At 60.8% G+C, this 18,887-nt stretch overlaps 1 protein-coding gene across 1 annotated transcript in view; it reads right to left on the bottom strand.

The window, feature by feature from the left end:
• The window catches only part of LOC129785581 (uncharacterized), a 19,603-nt gene extending 1,038 nt beyond the window's left edge, over positions 1-18,565 (bottom strand). The window contains exons 1-11 of the mRNA XM_055818193.1: positions 4,258-18,565; positions 4,004-4,111; positions 3,730-3,929; positions 3,546-3,641; positions 2,976-3,034; positions 2,721-2,866; positions 2,569-2,637; positions 1,445-1,607; positions 653-811; positions 490-546; positions 31-195 (exon numbers count right to left, since the gene is read on the bottom strand). Coding sequence (XP_055674168.1) covers positions 31-195; positions 490-546; positions 653-811; positions 1,445-1,607; positions 2,569-2,637; positions 2,721-2,866; positions 2,976-3,034; positions 3,546-3,641; positions 3,730-3,929; positions 4,004-4,111; positions 4,258-18,565 — 15,530 coding nt within the window. The remainder of the gene's footprint in view (positions 1-30; positions 196-489; positions 547-652; positions 812-1,444; positions 1,608-2,568; positions 2,638-2,720; positions 2,867-2,975; positions 3,035-3,545; positions 3,642-3,729; positions 3,930-4,003; positions 4,112-4,257) is intronic.
• Positions 18,566-18,887: the final 322 nt, after the last annotated feature.

Genomic DNA, 18,887 nt, shown 5'->3' with positions numbered 1-18,887 from the left:
TGGGGGAGGGGCGGGGGGCTCCCCCCCAGCCTCTGCCTCTCTCGGCCCCAAATCTGGGGGGTGGGGGGGTGGGGGGAGGGGTCACCTGGAGGGTCTTTGGCGCCCATGTTGCTGTAGAGGAACCCGTCGGCCGAGCGCCACGTGGAGCCACCGGCGTCCTCGTACCAGTGGCCACCAGTACGGTACTGGGAGTCACTGGGGTGGACACCAAAAAGGGGGTCTCAGGGGGTGGGGGATGGGCAGAGACCCCCAAAAAGGGGGTTCCCTTTCTCCCCCCCTCCCCCCATGGCCGACCACTGTGTGGAGCTACTGGTGTCCTTGTACCAGTGGCCACCAGTACGACACTGGGAGTCACTGGGTGAACATCAAAAAGGGGGTCTCAGCGGGTGGGGGATGGGCAGAGACCCCAAAAAAAGGGGGTCTCAGGGGTGGGGGATGGGCAGAGAACCCCAAAAAGAAGGTTCTCCCCCTCCCCCCACGGCCGAGTACCACGTGGAGCCGCTGGCATCCTCGTACCAGTGGCCACCAGTACGGTACTGGGAGTCACTGGGTGGACACTGAAAAGGGGGTCTCAGAGGGTGGGGGATGGGCAGAGACCCCCAAAAAGGGGGGTTCCCCCCGGCCCCTTCCCCCCCCCGCCCCGGTTCCTCACCTGATCACGTACTTGCGGCGTTTCTTGACCAGGAGCACGAGGAGGACGACGCAGATGAGGAGCAGGATGGTGGCCACCAGCCCCAACCCAGTAGCCACCTTGCTGATGCGGCCGGCGCAGTTGGGACTCGTGTACCAGTACAGGGCCTCGTCCTGGCACCTGTGGGAGGAGCCAGGATCAGGCCCACCTGCCCCTCCCCCCCCCCCCCAAAAGAAAACTCCAACAGGAACCTTCTGGAGACCCTTCCACCAGCAACGCTTGTGGTGGTGGCACCTCGTGGTGGTGGGACCCCTGTGGTGGTGGGACCCTTGTGGTAGGACCCCTGTGGTGGTGGGACCCCTGTGGTGGTGGGACCCTTGTGGTAGGACCCCTGTGGTGGTGGGACCCCTGTGGTGGTGGGACCCCTGTGGTGGTGGGACCCTTGTGGTAGGACCCCTGTGGTGGTGGGACCCCTGTGGTGGTGGGACCCCTGTGGTGGTGGGACCACTGTGGTGGGACCCTCATGGTGGTAGGATCCTTGTGGCGATGGGACCCCTCTGGTGGTGGGACCCTCATGGTGGTGGTGGGACCCTCGAGATGGAGGTGGGAACCCTGTGGTGGTAGGACCCTTGTGGCGATGGGACCCTCATGGTGGTGGGACCTTCAAGGTGGTGGTGGGACTCTCGAGATGGTGGTGGGAACCCCGTGGTGGTGGGACCCTCATGGTGGTGGGACCTTCGAGGTGGTGGTGGGACCCCCGTGGTGGTGGTGGGACCCCTGCGGTGGTGGTGGGACCCCCCTGGTGGCACTCACGAGCACTGGGGGCCTTGGCGGGTGATGTGGCACTGGCCGTAGTGGCAGTCCCTGGTGGTGGCCGTGTTGGGGGTGCACTCGGTGATGCAGGAGATGGTCCCGGCCACAGCCACTGGGTAGTAGAAGTCCCGGTAGTCCTTGGGGGCTCGGTTCCAGCAGATGGCTGGGGGGGGAGGGGGGAAAGGGGGGGAGAAGTGAGGGGAGAATGGGGGATGGGGGGTGGGTGGGGGGTGGGGAAGGGGCTAGTGGGCGAGGGGAGGGGGCTAGTGGGAGAGGGGAGGGGGCTGGTAGGAGAGGGGAGGGGGGGTGGTGGGAGAGGGGAGGGGGGTGGTGGGAGCGGGCAGGGGGCTGGTGGGGGGGGCAGGGAGGCTGGGGGGGTCGGCAGGGGGCTGGTGGGGTGGGGAAGGGACTGGGGGAGCGGGGAGGGGGCTGGGGGGTGGGCATGGGGGGCTGGGGGAGTGGGGAGGGGGCTGGTGGGGTGCATGGGGGGGCTGGTGGGGTGGGGAGGGGGGTAATGGGGGGGAGGGGCCTGGTGGGGTGGGGAAAGGGATGGGGGAGTGGGAGGGGTCTGGGGGGTGCATGGGGGACTGGAATGGGGGCAGGGGGCTGGGGGAGGGGCAGGGGTCTAGGGGAGGGGTCAGGGGGTTGAGGGGGATCCAGGAGACCCCCCCCAGCTCAGGGGTCTGGGGGAGGGGTCAGGGGCCTGGGGGAGGGGCAGGGCTCTGGGGGAGGAGTCGGGGGTCTGGGGGTGGGGGGAGTCTGGGGGAGGGGCAGGGGTCTAAGGGAGAGGTCTAGGCGTGGAGGGGGGGCAAGGAGACCCCCCCCAGCTCGGGGGTCTGGGGGTGGGGGGGTCTGGGGGAGGGGCAGGGGTCTAAGGGAGAGGTCTAGGCGTGGAGGGGGGGCAAGGAGACCCCCCCCAGCTCAGGGGTCTGGGGGAGGGGTCAGGGGTCTGGGGGTGAGGGGGGTCATGGGTCTGGGAGAGGGGTCGAGGGCTGGGGGGAGGGGTCGGGACTCTGGGGGAGGGGTCGGGGGTCTGGGGGGGAGGGGTTGAGGGGCTGTGGGGGTGGGTGGGCGGGGCTCTGGGGGTGGGGGAGGTGCAGCGACCCCTCCCCCCCATCTCTCACCCTCCAGGGACGGCGCCTCCGTCATGTTCCTGACCACGGGGTCCGGGGTCACCGTGAGGCAGAGGACGGCTGGGGGGGGGAGGGGCAGAACCATCAAAAAAAGCCCCACCCATGGGTGGGGGAGGGGGCGGGGGTGGGGGAGGGGCACCCACAGGTGTTGTGCTGACAGGCCCCCTGGGTGGCCTGGGTCTGCCGTAAGCTGCCCACCAACGCCTGGGTGATCGACTGGAACGTGCTGGTGTTACTGGTCTCCTTGACGGCGAAGAAGATCTCGTGGTCCACCACGATGCTGCCAGGCCTTGGCGGGAGGGGACACGGTGAGGTGAGGAGGGGGAGGGGGGGCAACGGGGTGGCCCCTCCCCCACCCCCCCCAAAAAAGGTCCTTTGCCCATCCAAGACCCCCTTACTTGAGGCTGATGATCTTCACGCCTTCGTAACCGGGGATGTTCTGGTAGATCTTCTTGATCTACCAAGGCAAAGGGTTGGGTGAGCCACCGGCGAGGGGATCAGGTGGCCACAGAGGGGACCTGGTGGCCCACCAGGGAGGGGACCAGGTAGCCCACCAGTGAGGGGACAGGGTGGCCATGGAGGGGACAGGGTGGCCATGGAGGGGACAAGGTGGCCCACCAGGGAGGGGACCGGGTGGCCATGGAGGGGACCTGGTGGCCATGGAGGAGACAGGGTGACCATGGAGGGGATCTGGTGGCCCACAAGCGAGGGGACCTGGTGGCCATGGAGGGGACAGGGTGACCATGGGGGGGACCTGGTGGCCCACAAGCAAGGGGACCTGGTGGCCATGGAGGAGACAGGGTGACCATGGAGGGGACCTGGTGGCCCACCAGGGCGGGGACCTGGTGGCCATGGAGAGGACCTGGTGGCCTGCCAGGGAGGGGATCAGGTAGCCACCAGGGAGGGAACCAGGTGGCCACAAAGGTGACCGGGTGACCAAGGGACAGTGGTGGGTTCCATGGCCTCACCTCCTGCTGGAAATGGGCCTCGAAGGAGCGGAAGGTCTCCGACCCGGTGTCCTCCAGATCAGCCGTGTAGTTGAAGTTGGTGACGGTCACCACCAGCTGCAAGTCCGCCACGATCGTCCCCGGGAAAGCTGGAGGGGCGCGGGGGGAGGGGCAGGTCAGTGGGGTGGCCCAGGGTGGCCAGGACCTCCAAGGAGACCAGGACCTCCAAGGAGGCCACGACTTCCAAGGAGACCCAGACCTCCAAGGAGGCCAGGACCTCCAAGGAAGCCAGGACCTCCAGGGAGGCCATGACTTCCAAGGAGACCAGGACATTCAGGGAGTCCAGGACCTCCAAGGAAGCCACGAATTCTAAGGAGACCAGGACCTCCGAGGAAGCCACGAATTCTAAGGAGACCAAGACCTCCAAGGAAGCCAGGACCTCCAAGGAGAACACGGCGGTGGGTGGAGGTGGCACTTACGGAGGTTGGTCTCGATGGAGTTGGTGGAATACTCGCAGTAGGTGCCGTAGAAATAGGGGGTGCAGAGACACCGGCCACCGCTGTAGGTGCCCCCGTTCTGGCAGACAACTGGAAGAGACCAAGGTGGGGGAGGGTCACCAGGGCACCCTGAGGTCCCCCGGGACCAGAGGAACCCACCAAGGAGGGAGTGGGGGAGGGGATGGGTGGGACATGTTGGTTCCTTGGGGTGGAGGTGGCCAGGGTGGAAGACTCACTTGGAGGAATGATGATGGATGAGGTGGTGGTGGTCTCCTGGGGGGTGGGAGTGGCTGCGGTGGTCGCATTGGGGGTGGAGGGCACTGTGGTGGTCAGTTGGGTGGTGATGGGTGCCGTGGTGGTCCTCTTGGGGGTAGAGGGTGTCATGGAGGTCATGTCTGTGGAGGTGACAGGGCTTGGGGTGACACCAGCAGTGGAGAAGAGCGTGGGGGCACCTTCTGGCATGGTGGGGGTGGTCATGGAGGTGACATCTGTGGAGGTGACAGTGCTTGGGGTGGCTCCCGTGGTGGAGAAGATGGTGGAGGCAGCTTCTGAGGTGGTAGACACTGTCATGGAGGTGACATCTGTGGAGGTGACAGCAGGGAAGGTGGCTGCCGTGGCGAAGGAGATGGTGGTGGCACCTTCTGGTGTGGTGGGGACTGTCATGGAGGTCACATCTGCAGAGGGGACAATAGTGGAGGTGCCCCCAGTGGCCGGGAAAGAAGTGGATATGTCCCCTGAGGTGGTGGGGGATGCTATGGAGGTCACCTGAGTGGACGTGACAGTGCTTGGGGTGGGTCCAGACATGGTGGAGACCACGGTGGCACCTTCTGATTTGGTGGGAGCTGTCACGGAGGTCACATCTGTGGAGGTGACAGTGGTGAACGTGGCTCTACTAGTGGAGAAGTCTGTGGTGGCACCTTCTGAGGTGGTGGACACTGTCACGGAGGTCACATCTGTGGTGGTGACAGTGCTTGGGGTGACTTCTGCTGTGGAGAAGGTGGTGGTGGCAGCTTCTGGCATGGTGACAGCTGTCATGGAGGTCATGTCAGTGGAGATGACAGCAGTGAAGGTGGCTCCAGTAAAGAAGTTGGTGGTGGCACCTTCTGAGGTGATGGGGGCTGTCCTGGAGGTCACCTCAGTGGTAGTGACAGTGCCTGGGGTGGCTCCCATTGTGGAGAAGACCGTGGTGGCAACTTCTGAGGTGGTGGGGGTTGTCATCAAGGTCTCATCTGTGGCAGTGACAGTGCTTGGGGTGGCTCCCACCGTGGAGAAGTTGGTGGTGGCACCTTCTGACATGGTGGGCACTGTCATGGAGGTATCATCAGTGGAGGTGACAGTGCCATGGGTGGATGCAGTGGTGGAGGACATCGTGCTGGCAACTTCTGAGGTAGTTTGGGCCATTGTGGATGTCATATCTGTGTTGGTGACAGCAGTGAAGGTGGCTCCAGTGGTGGAGAAGATGGTGGTGGCACCTTCTGACATGGTAGGGGATGCTCTGGAGGTCACCTCAGTGGAAGTCACAACGCTTGTGGTGGCTCCAGTGGTAGAGGAGACCATGGTGGCACCTTCTGGCATGGTGGGGACTGTCATGGAGGTATCAACAGTGGAGGTGACAGTAGTGAAGGTGACTCCCGTGGTGGAGGAGGTTGTGGTAACACCCTCTGAGGTGGTGGGGACTGTCATGGAGGTCACATCTGTGGAGGTGACAGTGCTTGGGGTGACTCCAGTGCTGGAGAAGACTGTGGTGGCACCTTCTGAGGTACTTTGGGCTATTGTGGAGGTCACATCTGTGGAGGTGACGATAGTGGAGGTGTCCCCAGAGGCTGGAAAAGAAGTGGAGTTGTCTCCTGAGGTGGTGGGGGATGCTGTGGAGGTCACCTCAGTCAAGGTGACAGCAGTGATGGTGGCTTCTGTGCTGGAGAAGATGGTGGTGGCACCTTCTGAGGTGGTGACAGCAGCTGTGGAGGTCATATCTGTGGAGGTGACAATAGGGAAAGTGGCTCCAATGGTGGAGGAGAGCGTGGTCGCATCTTCTGAGGTGGTAGGAACAGTCCTGGAGGTCACCTCAGTGGCACTGACAGTGCTTGGGGTGGCTCTTGTGCTGGAGAAGATGGTGGTGACACCTTCTGGTGTGGTGGGGATTGTCATGGAGGTCACATCAGTGGAGGTGACAATAGGGAAGGTGGCTCCAGTAGCAGAGAAGTCTGTGGTGGCACCTTCTGAGGTGGTGGCAGATACTGTGGAGGTCATCTCAGTGGAGGTGACAGTGCTTGGGGTGGCTTCCGTGGTGGAGGAGATGGTGGTGGCACCTTCTGATATGGCGGTCGGTGTCACAGAGGTCACCTCAGTGGCAGTGACCGTGCTTGGGGTTCCGCCAGTTGTGGAGAAGTCTGTGGTGGCAACTTCTGTGGTGGTGGGCACTGTCATGGTGGCCACCTCAGTGGAGGTGACAGTGCTTGGGGTGGCAGCTGTGGTGGAGAAGATGGTGGTGGAGTCTTCTGGCATGGTGGGGGATGCTGTGGAGGTCACCTCAGTGGAGGTGACAGTGCCATGGGTGGCTCCAGTGGTGGAAGAGACAGTGGTGGCAACATCTGAGGTGGTGGCAGGTGCTGTGGTGGTCACCTCAGTGGCAGTGAAAGTCCTTGGGGTGGCTCCCGTGGTGGAAAAGGTGGTGGTGGCATCTTCTGGGGTGGTGGGGGATGTTGTGGAGGTGACCTGAGTAGAGGTGACAGGGCTTGTGGTGTCTGCAGTGGTGGTGAAGACCGTAGTAGCATCTTCTGAGGTGGTGGACACTGTCATGGAGGTCACATCTGTGGAGGTGAATGTCCTTGGAGTGGCTCCTGTGGTAGAGAAGACCGTGGTGGAATCATTAGAGGTGGTGGGGGCTGTCACAGAGGTCACCTCAGTGGCAGTGACAGTGCTTGGGGTGGCTTCCATGGTGGAGAAGATGGTGGTGGCACCTTCTGAGGTGGTGGAAACTGCTGTGGAGGTGACATCAGTGGAGGTTACAGTGCTTGGGGTGGCTCCAATGGTGGAGAAGATGGTGGTGGCATCTTCAGAGATGGTTGGGGATGCAGTGGAGGTCACCTCTGTGGAGGTGAAAGTCCTTGGGGTGGCTCCAGTGGTGAAGATGGTGGTGGCATCTTCTGAGGTGGTGGGGGCTGTCATGGAGGTGACATCTGTGGAGCTGGCAGTGCTTGGGGTGGCTCCTGTGGTGGACAGGACCATGGTGGCATCTTCTGAGGTGGTTGGAGAGCTTGTGATGGACACCTGGGTGGAGATGACAGTGCTTGGTGTGGCTCCCGTGCTGGAGAAGATGGTGGTGGCACCGACTGAGGTACTTTGGGCTATCATGGAGGTCACATCTGCGGAGGTGACAGTGCTTGGTGTGGCTCCAATAGTGGAGAAGACCGTGGTGGCACCTTCTGGTGTGGTCGGGACTGTCATGGAGGTCATGTCAGTGGAAGTGACAGCAGTGAAGGTGGTTCCAATGGTGGAGGAGAGCATGGTGGGACCTTCTGAGGTGCTGGAGGTCACCTCAGTGGTAGTGACAGTGCTTGGGGTGGCTCCAGTAGTTGACAAGATGGTGGTGGCATCTTCTGAGGTAGCAGGAATTGTCACAGAGGTCATGTCTGTGGAAGGGACAGTGCTTGGGATAGATTCTGTGGTGGAGAAGATGGTGGTGGCACCCTCTGTGGTGGTGGCAGATGCTGTGGAGGTCATGTCTGTGGAGGTGACAGTGCCATGTGTGGCTCCAATGGTGGAGAAAGAAGCCGAGATGTCTCCTGAGGTGGTGGCAGCTGCCCTGGAGGTCACGTCTGTGGTAGTGACTGTGCTTGGGGTGGCACCAGTGGTGGAGGAGACGATGGTGGCACTTTCTGAGGTGTCAGAGACTGTCATGGAGGTGACATCTGTGGAGCTGACAGTGCTTGGTGTGGTTCTCATCGTGGAGAAGACCGTGGTGACACCTTCTGGTGTGGTGGGGACTGTCATGGAGGACACATCAGTGGAGGTGACAATAGGGAAGGTGGATCCAGTAGCCAAGAAGTCTGTGGTGGCACCTTCTGAGGTGGTGGGAGATGCTGCGGAGGTCATGTCAGTGGAGGTGACAGTGCTCTGGGTGTCTCCAATGTTCGAGGAGAACGTGGTGGCACCTACTGAGGTTGTGGGAAGAGTCATGGAGGTCACGTCAGGGGCAGTGACAGTGCTTGCGGTAGATCCTGTAGTTGAGAAGATGGTGGTGGCATCTTCTGAGGTACCAGGAATTGTCACAGGGGTCACATCAGTGGAGGTGACAGTGCTTGGTGTGGCTCCTGTGGTGGAGAAGATGGTGGCACCTTCTGAGGAGTCAGAGACTGTCATGGAGGTGACATCTGTGGAGGTGACAGCAGTGAAGGTGGCTCCAATGGTGGAGGAGAGCGTGGTGGCACCTTCTGAGGTGGTGGGAGCTGTCATGGAGGTCACCTCAGTGGAGGTGACAGTGCTTGTGGTGGCCCCTGTGGTGGAGGAGACTGTGGTGGCACCTTCTGAGGTGGTGGCCGGAGTCATAGAGGTCACCTCAGTGGCAGTGACAGTGCTTGGGGTTCCTCCACTTGTGCTGGAGAAGATGTTGGTGGCACCTTCTGAGGTGGTGGGCACAGTTGTGGAGGTGACATCTGTGGAGATGACAGTGCTTGGGGTGAGTCCTGTTGTGGAGAAGAGTGTGGCGGCACCTTCTGGTGTGGGGACTGTGACGGAGGTCATCTCAGTGCGGGTGACAGTGCTTGGGGTGGCTGCAGTGGTGGAGGAGATGGTGGTGGCACCTTCTGACATGGTGGGGACTGTCACAGAGGTCACGTCTGCGGCAGAGACAGGGCTTGGGGTGGCTCCTGTGGTGGACAAGATGGTGGTGGCACCTTCTGGTGTGGTGGGGACTGTCATGGAGGTCACATCTGTGGAGGTGACAGCAGAGTAGGTGGCTCCAGTGGTGGAGAAGAGCGTGGTGGGACCTTGTGGCATGGTGGGTGATGCTGTGGAGGTGACCAGAGTGGAGGTAACAGTGCTTGGGGTGGCTTCAATGGTGGAGAAGACCGTGGAGGCACCTACTGTAGTGGTGGTGGAGGCTGTCATGGGGGTGACATTGGTTGAGGTGACAGTGCTTGGGGTGGGTCCTATTGTGGAGAAGACCGTGGTGGCACCTTCTGAGGTGGTGGAGGCTGTCATGGGGGTGACATCGGTGGAAGTGACAATGCTTGGGGTGAGTCTTGTTGTGGAGAAGATGGTGGTGGCACCTTCTGAGGTGGTGGAGGCTGTCATGGGGGTGACATCTTTGGAGGTGACAGTGCTTGGGGTGGCTGCAGTGGTGGAGGAGAGCGTGGTGGTACCTTCTGACATGGTGGGTGATGGTGTGGAGGTCACCACAGTGGAGGTGACAGTGCCATGGGTGGGTCCAGTGGTGGAGGAGACACTGGTGGTACCTTCTGAGGTGATGGACACTGTCAGGGAGGTCACATCTGTGGAGGTGACAGTGCTTGAGGTGGGTCCAGCGGTGGAGAAGATGGTGGTGGCATCTTCTGACGTGGTGGGGGTTGTCATGGAGGTCACCTCAGTGGAGGTGACCGTGGTAGGGGTGGGTCCAGTGATGGAGGACTCCGAGGTGGCACCTTCTGACATGGTGGGGACTGTCACAGAGGTCACCTCAGTGGCAGTGACAGGGCTTGGGGTGGCTCCTATGGTGGGCAAGATGGTGGTGGCACCTTCTGGTGTGGTGGGGACTGTCATGGAGGTCACATCTGTAGAGGTGACAGCAGAGTAGGTGGCTCCAGTGGTGGAGAAGAGCGTGGTGGGACCTTGTGGCATGGTGGGTGATGCTGTGGAGGTGACCAGAGTGGAGATAACAGTGCTTGGGGTGGCTTCAATGGTGGAGAAGTCCGTGGAGGCACCTTCTGTAGTGGTGGCAGGTGCTGCGGAGGTGACATCTGTGGGGGTGACACTGCTTGGAGTGGCCCCAGGTGTGGAGGAGACCGTGGTGGCATCTTCTGAGGTGGTGGAGCCTGTCATGGAGGTGACATCGGTGGAGGTGACAGTGCTTGTGGTGGCCCCTGTGGTGGAGGAGACTGTGGTGGCAACTTCTGAGGTGGTGGCCGGAGTCATAGAGGTCACCTCAGTGGCAGTGACAGGGCTTGGGGTTACTCCACTTGTGGAGGAGATGGTGGTGGCACCTTCTGAGGTGGTGGGGACTGCCATGGAGGTGACATTGGTGGAGGTGACAGTGCTTGGGGTGGCCCCTGTGGTGGAGGAGACTGTGGTGGCACCTTCTGAGGTGGTGGAGGCTGTCATGGGGGTGACATCTGTGGAGGTGACAGTGCTTGGGGTGGCTGCAGTGGTGGAGAAGATGGTGGTGGTACCTTCTGACATGGTGGGGACTGTCACAGAGGTCATATCAGTAGAGGTGACAGTGCCATGGGTGGCTCCAGTGGTGGAAGAGACACTGGTGGTACCCTCTGAGGTGATGGACACTGTCAGGGAGGTCACATCTGTGGAGGTGACAGTGCTTGAGGTGGGTCCAGCGGTGGAGAAGATGGTGGTGGGACCTTCTGATGTGGTGGGGGTTGTCATGGAGGTGACCATCGTTGGGGTGGGTCCAGTGGTGGAGGATACCGTGGTGGCACCTTCTGACATGGTGGGGACTGTCACAGAGGTCACGTCTGTGGCACTGACTATGCTTGGGGTGGACCCAGTCATGGAGAAGACCGTGGAGGCATCTTCTGTAGTGGTGGCAGGTGCCGTGGACGTCACCACAGCGGAGCTGACAGTGCTTGGGGTGGCCCCAGTGGTGGAAGACACCGTGGTGGCACCTTCTGAGGTGGTGGGCACAGTTGTGGAGGTGACATCTGTGGAGGTGACAGTGCTTGGGGTGAGTCCTGTTGTGGAGAAGAGTGTGGTGGCACCTTCTGGTGTGGGGACTGTGACGGAGGTCATCTCAGTGCGGGTGACAGTGCTTGGGGTGGCTGCAGTGGTGGAGGAGATGGTGCTGGCACCTTCTGACATGGTGGGGACTGTCACAGAGGTCACGTCTGCGGCAGAGACAGGGCTTGGGGTGGCTCCTATGGTGGGCAAGATGGTGGTGGCACCTTCTGGTGTGGTGGGGACTGTCATGGAGGTCACATCTGTGGAGGTGACAGCAGAGTAGGTGGCTCCAGTGGTGGAGAAGAGCGTGGTGGGACCTTGTGGCATGGTGGGTGATGCTGTGGAGGTGACCAGAGTGGAGATAACAGTGCTTGGGGTGGCTTCAATGGTGGAGAAGACCGTGGAGGCACCTTCTGTAGTGGTGGTGGAGGCTGTCATGGGGGTGACATTGGTTGAGGTGACAGTGCTTGGGGTGTGTCCTATTGTGGAGAAGACCGTGGTGGCACCTTCTGAGGTGGTGGAGGCTGTCATGGGGGTGACATCTTTGGCGGTGACAGTGCTTGGGGTGGCAGCTGTGGTGGAGAAGATGGTGGTGGTACCTTCTGACATGGTGGGTGATGGTGTGGAGGTCACCACAGTGGAGGTGACAGTGCCATGGGTGGGTCCAGTGGTGGAGGAGACACTGGTGGTACCTTCTGAGGTGATGGACACTGTCAGGGAGGTCACATCTGTGGAGGTGACAGTGCTTGAGGTGGGTCCAGCGGTGGAGAAGATGGTGGTGGGACCTTCTGACGTGGTGGGGGTTGTCATGGAGGTCACCTCAGTGGAGGTCACCGTGGTTGGGGTGGGTCCAGTGGTGGAGGACACCAATGTGGAACCTTCTGACATGGTGGGGACTGTCACAGAGGTCACGTCTGCGGCAGAGACAGGGCTTGGGGTGGCCCCAGTGGTGGAGAAGACCGTGGTGGCACCTTCTGAGGTGGTGGAGGCTGTCATGGGGGTGACATCTGTGGAGGTGACAGTGCTTGGGGTGGCCCCAGTGGTGGAGGAGAGCGTGGTGGCACCTTCTGACATGGTGGGTGATGCTGTGGAGGTCACCACAGTGGAGGTGAATGTGCCATGGGTGGCTCCAGTGGTGGAAGAGACACTGGTGGCACCTTCTGAGGTGATGGACACTGTCAGGGAGGTCACATCTGTGGAGGTGACAGTGCTTGAGGTGGGTCCAGCGGTGGAGAAGATGGTGGTGGGACCTTCTGACGTGGTGGGTGTTGTCATGGAGGTCATCTCAGTGGAGGTGACCGTGGTTGGGGTGGGTCCAGTAGTGGAGGACACCGAGGTGGCACTTTCTGACATGGTGGGGACTGTCACAGAGGTCCCATCTGTGGCGGTGACTAAGCTTGGGGTGGACCCAGTCATGGAGAAGACCGTGGAGGCACCTTCTGTAGTGGTGGCAGGTGCCGTGGAGGTCACCACAGCGGAGGTGACAGTGCTTGGGGTGGCCCCAGTGGTGGAAGACACGGTGGTGGCACGTTCTGAGGTGGTGGCTGGCGTCACAGAGGTCACCTCAGTGGCAGTGACAGTGCTTGGGGTTTCTCCACTTGTGCTGGAGAAGATGGTGGTGGCACCTTCTGAGGTGGTGGAGGCTGTCATGGGGGTGACATCTGTGGAGGTGACAGTGCTTGGGGTGGCTGCAGTGGTGGAGAAGATGGTGGTGGTACCTTCTGACATGGTGGGGACTGTCACAGAGGTCATATCAGTAGAGGTGACAGTGCCATGGGTGGCTCCAGTGGTGGAAGAGACACTGGTGGTACCCTCTGAGGTGATGGACACTGTCAGGGAGGTCACATCTGTGGAGGTGACAGTGCTTGAGGTGGGTCCAGCGGTGGAGAAGATGGTGGTGGGACCTTCTGATGTGGTGGGGGTTGTCATGGAGGTGACCATCGTTGGGGTGGGTCCAGTGGTGGAGGATACCGTGGTGGCACCTTCTGACATGGTGGGGACTGTCACAGAGGTCACGTCTGTGGCACTGACTATGCTTGGGGTGGACCCAGTCATGGAGAAGACCGTGGAGGCATCTTCTGTAGTGGTGGCAGGTGCCGTGGACGTCACCACAGCGGAGCTGACAGTGCTTGGGGTGGCCCCAGTGGTGGAAGACACCGTGGTGGCACCTTCTGAGGTGGTGGGCACAGTTGTGGAGGTGACATCTGTGGAGGTGACAGTGCTTGGGGTGAGTCCTGTTGTGGAGAAGAGTGTGGTGGCACCTTCTGGTGTGGGGACTGTGACGGAGGTCATCTCAGTGCGGGTGACAGTGCTTGGGGTGGCTGCAGTGGTGGAGGAGATGGTGCTGGCACCTTCTGACATGGTGGGGACTGTCACAGAGGTCACGTCTGCGGCAGAGACAGGGCTTGGGGTGGCTCCTATGGTGGGCAAGATGGTGGTGGCACCTTCTGGTGTGGTGGGGACTGTCATGGAGGTCACATCTGTGGAGGTGACAGCAGAGTAGGTGGCTCCAGTGGTGGAGAAGAGCGTGGTGGGACCTTGTGGCATGGTGGGTGATGCTGTGGAGGTGACCAGAGTGGAGATAACAGTGCTTGGGGTGGCTTCAATGGTGGAGAAGACCGTGGAGGCACCTTCTGTAGTGGTGGTGGAGGCTGTCATGGGGGTGACATTGGTTGAGGTGACAGTGCTTGGGGTGTGTCCTATTGTGGAGAAGACCGTGGTGGCACCTTCTGAGGTGGTGGAGGCTGTCATGGGGGTGACATCTTTGGCGGTGACAGTGCTTGGGGTGGCAGCTGTGGTGGAGAAGATGGTGGTGGTACCTTCTGACATGGTGGGTGATGGTGTGGAGGTCACCACAGTGGAGGTGACAGTGCCATGGGTGGGTCCAGTGGTGGAGGAGACACTGGTGGTACCTTCTGAGGTGATGGACACTGTCAGGGAGGTCACATCTGTGGAGGTGACAGTGCTTGAGGTGGGTCCAGCGGTGGAGAAGATGGTGGTGGGACCTTCTGACGTGGTGGGGGTTGTCATGGAGGTCACCTCAGTGGAGGTCACCGTGGTTGGGGTGGGTCCAGTGGTGGAGGACACCAATGTGGAACCTTCTGACATGGTGGGGACTGTCACAGAGGTCACGTCTGCGGCAGAGACAGGGCTTGGGGTGGCCCCAGTGGTGGAGAAGACCGTGGTGGCACCTTCTGAGGTGGTGGAGGCTGTCATGGGGGTGACATCTGTGGAGGTGACAGTGCTTGGGGTGGCCCCAGTGGTGGAGGAGAGCGTGGTGGCACCTTCTGACATGGTGGGTGATGCTGTGGAGGTCACCACAGTGGAGGTGAATGTGCCATGGGTGGCTCCAGTGGTGGAAGAGACACTGGTGGCACCTTCTGAGGTGATGGACACTGTCAGGGAGGTCACATCTGTGGAGGTGACAGTGCTTGAGGTGGGTCCAGCGGTGGAGAAGATGGTGGTGGGACCTTCTGACGTGGTGGGTGTTGTCATGGAGGTCATCTCAGTGGAGGTGACCGTGGTTGGGGTGGGTCCAGTAGTGGAGGACACCGAGGTGGCACTTTCTGACATGGTGGGGACTGTCACAGAGGTCCCATCTGTGGCGGTGACTAAGCTTGGGGTGGACCCAGTCATGGAGAAGACCGTGGAGGCACCTTCTGTAGTGGTGGCAGGTGCCGTGGAGGTCACCACAGCGGAGGTGACAGTGCTTGGGGTGGCCCCAGTGGTGGAAGACACGGTGGTGGCACGTTCTGAGGTGGTGGCTGGCGTCACAGAGGTCACCTCAGTGGCAGTGACAGTGCTTGGGGTTTCTCCACTTGTGCTGGAGAAGATGGTGGTGGCACCTTCTGAGGTGGTGGAGGCTGTCATGGGGGTGACATCTGTGGAGGTGACAGTGCTTGGGGTGGCCCCAGTGGTGGAGGAGAGCGTGGTGGCACCTTCTGACATGGTGGGGACTGTCACAGAGGTCATATCAGTAGAGGTGACAGTGCCATGGGTGGCTCCAGTGGTGGAAGAGACACTGGTGGTACCCTCTGAGGTGATGGACACTGTCAGGGAGGTCACATCTGTGGAGGTGACAGTGCTTGAGGTGGGTCCAGCGGTGGAGAAGATGGTGGTGGGACCTTCTGATGTGGTGGGGGTTGTCATGGAGGTGACCATCGTTGGGGTGGGTCCAGTGGTGGAGGATACCGTGGTGGCACCTTCTGACATGGTGGGGACTGTCACAGAGGTCACGTCTGTGGCACTGACTATGCTTGGGGTGGACCCAGTCATGGAGAAGACCGTGGAGGCATCTTCTGTAGTGGTGGCAGGTGCCGTGGACGTCACCACAGCGGAGCTGACAGTGCTTGGGGTGGCCCCAGTGGTGGAAGACACCGTGGTGGCACCTTCTGAGGTGGTGGGCACAGTTGTGGAGGTGACATCTGTGGAGGTGACAGTGCTTGGGGTGAGTCCTGTTGTGGAGAAGAGTGTGGTGGCACCTTCTGGTGTGGGGACTGTGACGGAGGTCATCTCAGTGCGGGTGACAGTGCTTGGGGTGGCTGCAGTGGTGGAGGAGATGGTGCTGGCACCTTCTGACATGGTGGGGACTGTCACAGAGGTCACGTCTGCGGCAGAGACAGGGCTTGGGGTGGCTCCTATGGTGGGCAAGATGGTGGTGGCACCTTCTGGTGTGGTGGGGACTGTCATGGAGGTCACATCTGTGGAGGTGACAGCAGAGTAGGTGGCTCCAGTGGTGGAGAAGAGCGTGGTGGGACCTTGTGGCATGGTGGGTGATGCTGTGGAGGTGACCAGAGTGGAGATAACAGTGCTTGGGGTGGCTTCAATGGTGGAGAAGACCGTGGAGGCACCTTCTGTAGTGGTGGTGGAGGCTGTCATGGGGGTGACATTGGTTGAGGTGACAGTGCTTGGGGTGTGTCCTATTGTGGAGAAGACCGTGGTGGCACCTTCTGAGGTGGTGGAGGCTGTCATGGGGGTGACATCTTTGGCGGTGACAGTGCTTGGGGTGGCAGCTGTGGTGGAGAAGATGGTGGTGGTACCTTCTGACATGGTGGGTGATGGTGTGGAGGTCACCACAGTGGAGGTGACAGTGCCATGGGTGGGTCCAGTGGTGGAGGAGACACTGGTGGTACCTTCTGAGGTGATGGACACTGTCAGGGAGGTCACATCTGTGGAGGTGACAGTGCTTGAGGTGGGTCCAGCGGTGGAGAAGATGGTGGTGGGACCTTCTGACGTGGTGGGGGTTGTCATGGAGGTCACCTCAGTGGAGGTCACCGTGGTTGGGGTGGGTCCAGTGGTGGAGGACACCAATGTGGAACCTTCTGACATGGTGGGGACTGTCACAGAGGTCACGTCTGCGGCAGAGACAGGGCTTGGGGTGGCCCCAGTGGTGGAGAAGACCGTGGTGGCACCTTCTGAGGTGGTGGAGGCTGTCATGGGGGTGACATCTGTGGAGGTGACAGTGCTTGGGGTGGCCCCAGTGGTGGAGGAGAGCGTGGTGGCACCTTCTGACATGGTGGGTGATGCTGTGGAGGTCACCACAGTGGAGGTGAATGTGCCATGGGTGGCTCCAGTGGTGGAAGAGACACTGGTGGCACCTTCTGAGGTGATGGACACTGTCAGGGAGGTCACATCTGTGGAGGTGACAGTGCTTGAGGTGGGTCCAGCGGTGGAGAAGATGGTGGTGGGACCTTCTGACGTGGTGGGTGTTGTCATGGAGGTCATCTCAGTGGAGGTGACCGTGGTTGGGGTGGGTCCAGTAGTGGAGGACACCGAGGTGGCACTTTCTGACATGGTGGGGACTGTCACAGAGGTCCCATCTGTGGCGGTGACTAAGCTTGGGGTGGACCCAGTCATGGAGAAGACCGTGGAGGCACCTTCTGTAGTGGTGGCAGGTGCCGTGGAGGTCACCACAGCGGAGGTGACAGTGCTTGGGGTGGCCCCAGTGGTGGAAGACACGGTGGTGGCACGTTCTGAGGTGGTGGCTGGCGTCACAGAGGTCACCTCAGTGGCAGTGACAGTGCTTGGGGTTTCTCCACTTGTGCTGGAGAAGATGGTGGTGGCACCTTCTGAGGTGGTGGAGGCTGTCATGGGGGTGACATCTGTGGAGGTGACAGTGCTTGGGGTGGCTGCAGTGGTGGAGAAGATGGTGGTGGTACCTTCTGACATGGTGGGGACTGTCACAGAGGTCATATCAGTAGAGGTGACAGTGCCATGGGTGGCTCCAGTGGTGGAAGAGACACTGGTGGTACCCTCTGAGGTGATGGACACTGTCAGGGAGGTCACATCTGTGGAGGTGACAGTGCTTGAGGTGGGTCCAGCGGTGGAGAAGATGGTGGTGGGACCTTCTGATGTGGTGGGGGTTGTCATGGAGGTGACCATCGTTGGGGTGGGTCCAGTGGTGGAGGATACCGTGGTGGCACCTTCTGACATGGTGGGGACTGTCACAGAGGTCACGTCTGTGGCACTGACTATGCTTGGGGTGGACCCAGTCATGGAGAAGACCGTGGAGGCATCTTCTGTAGTGGTGGCAGGTGCCGTGGACGTCACCACAGCGGAGCTGACAGTGCTTGGGGTGGCCCCAGTGGTGGAAGACACCGTGGTGGCACCTTCTGAGGTGGTGGGCACAGTTGTGGAGGTGACATCTGTGGAGGTGACAGTGCTTGGGGTGAGTCCTGTTGTGGAGAAGAGTGTGGTGGCACCTTCTGGTGTGGGGACTGTGACGGAGGTCATCTCAGTGCGGGTGACAGTGCTTGGGGTGGCTGCAGTGGTGGAGGAGATGGTGCTGGCACCTTCTGACATGGTGGGGACTGTCACAGAGGTCACGTCTGCGGCAGAGACAGGGCTTGGGGTGGCTCCTATGGTGGGCAAGATGGTGGTGGCACCTTCTGGTGTGGTGGGGACTGTCATGGAGGTCACATCTGTGGAGGTGACAGCAGAGTAGGTGGCTCCAGTGGTGGAGAAGAGCGTGGTGGGACCTTGTGGCATGGTGGGTGATGCTGTGGAGGTGACCAGAGTGGAGATAACAGTGCTTGGGGTGGCTTCAATGGTGGAGAAGACCGTGGAGGCACCTTCTGTAGTGGTGGTGGAGGCTGTCATGGGGGTGACATTGGTTGAGGTGACAGTGCTTGGGGTGTGTCCTATTGTGGAGAAGACCGTGGTGGCACCTTCTGAGGTGGTGGAGGCTGTCATGGGGGTGACATCTTTGGCGGTGACAGTGCTTGGGGTGGCAGCTGTGGTGGAGAAGATGGTGGTGGTACCTTCTGACATGGTGGGTGATGGTGTGGAGGTCACCACAGTGGAGGTGACAGTGCCATGGGTGGGTCCAGTGGTGGAGGAGACACTGGTGGTACCTTCTGAGGTGATGGACACTGTCAGGGAGGTCACATCTGTGGAGGTGACAGTGCTTGAGGTGGGTCCAGCGGTGGAGAAGATGGTGGTGGGACCTTCTGACGTGGTGGGGGTTGTCATGGAGGTCACCTCAGTGGAGGTCACCGTGGTTGGGGTGGGTCCAGTGGTGGAGGACACCAATGTGGAACCTTCTGACATGGTGGGGACTGTCACAGAGGTCACGTCTGCGGCAGAGACAGGGCTTGGGGTGGCCCCAGTGGTGGAGAAGACCGTGGTGGCACCTTCTGAGGTGGTGGAGGCTGTCATGGGGGGTGACATCTGTGGAGGTGACAGTGCTTGGGGTGGCCCCAGTGGTGGAGGAGAGCGTGGTGGCACCTTCTGACATGGTGGGTGATGCTGTGGAGGTCACCACAGTGGAGGTGAATGTGCCATGGGTGGCTCCAGTGGTGGAAGAGACACTGGTGGCACCTTCTGAGGTGATGGACACTGTCAGGGAGGTCACATCTGTGGAGGTGACAGTGCTTGAGGTGGGTCCAGCGGTGGAGAAGATGGTGGTGGGACCTTCTGACGTGGTGGGTGTTGTCATGGAGGTCATCTCAGTGGAGGTGACCGTGGTTGGGGTGGGTCC

Source organism: Falco peregrinus, chromosome 13 (genome assembly GCF_023634155.1).
Source record: "Falco peregrinus isolate bFalPer1 chromosome 13, bFalPer1.pri, whole genome shotgun sequence".
NCBI classification, from domain to species: domain Eukaryota; kingdom Metazoa; phylum Chordata; class Aves; order Falconiformes; family Falconidae; genus Falco; species Falco peregrinus.
The sequence above is the reverse complement of the archived record's forward strand: the minus strand, read 5'-3'. Positions and strand labels throughout refer to the sequence as shown.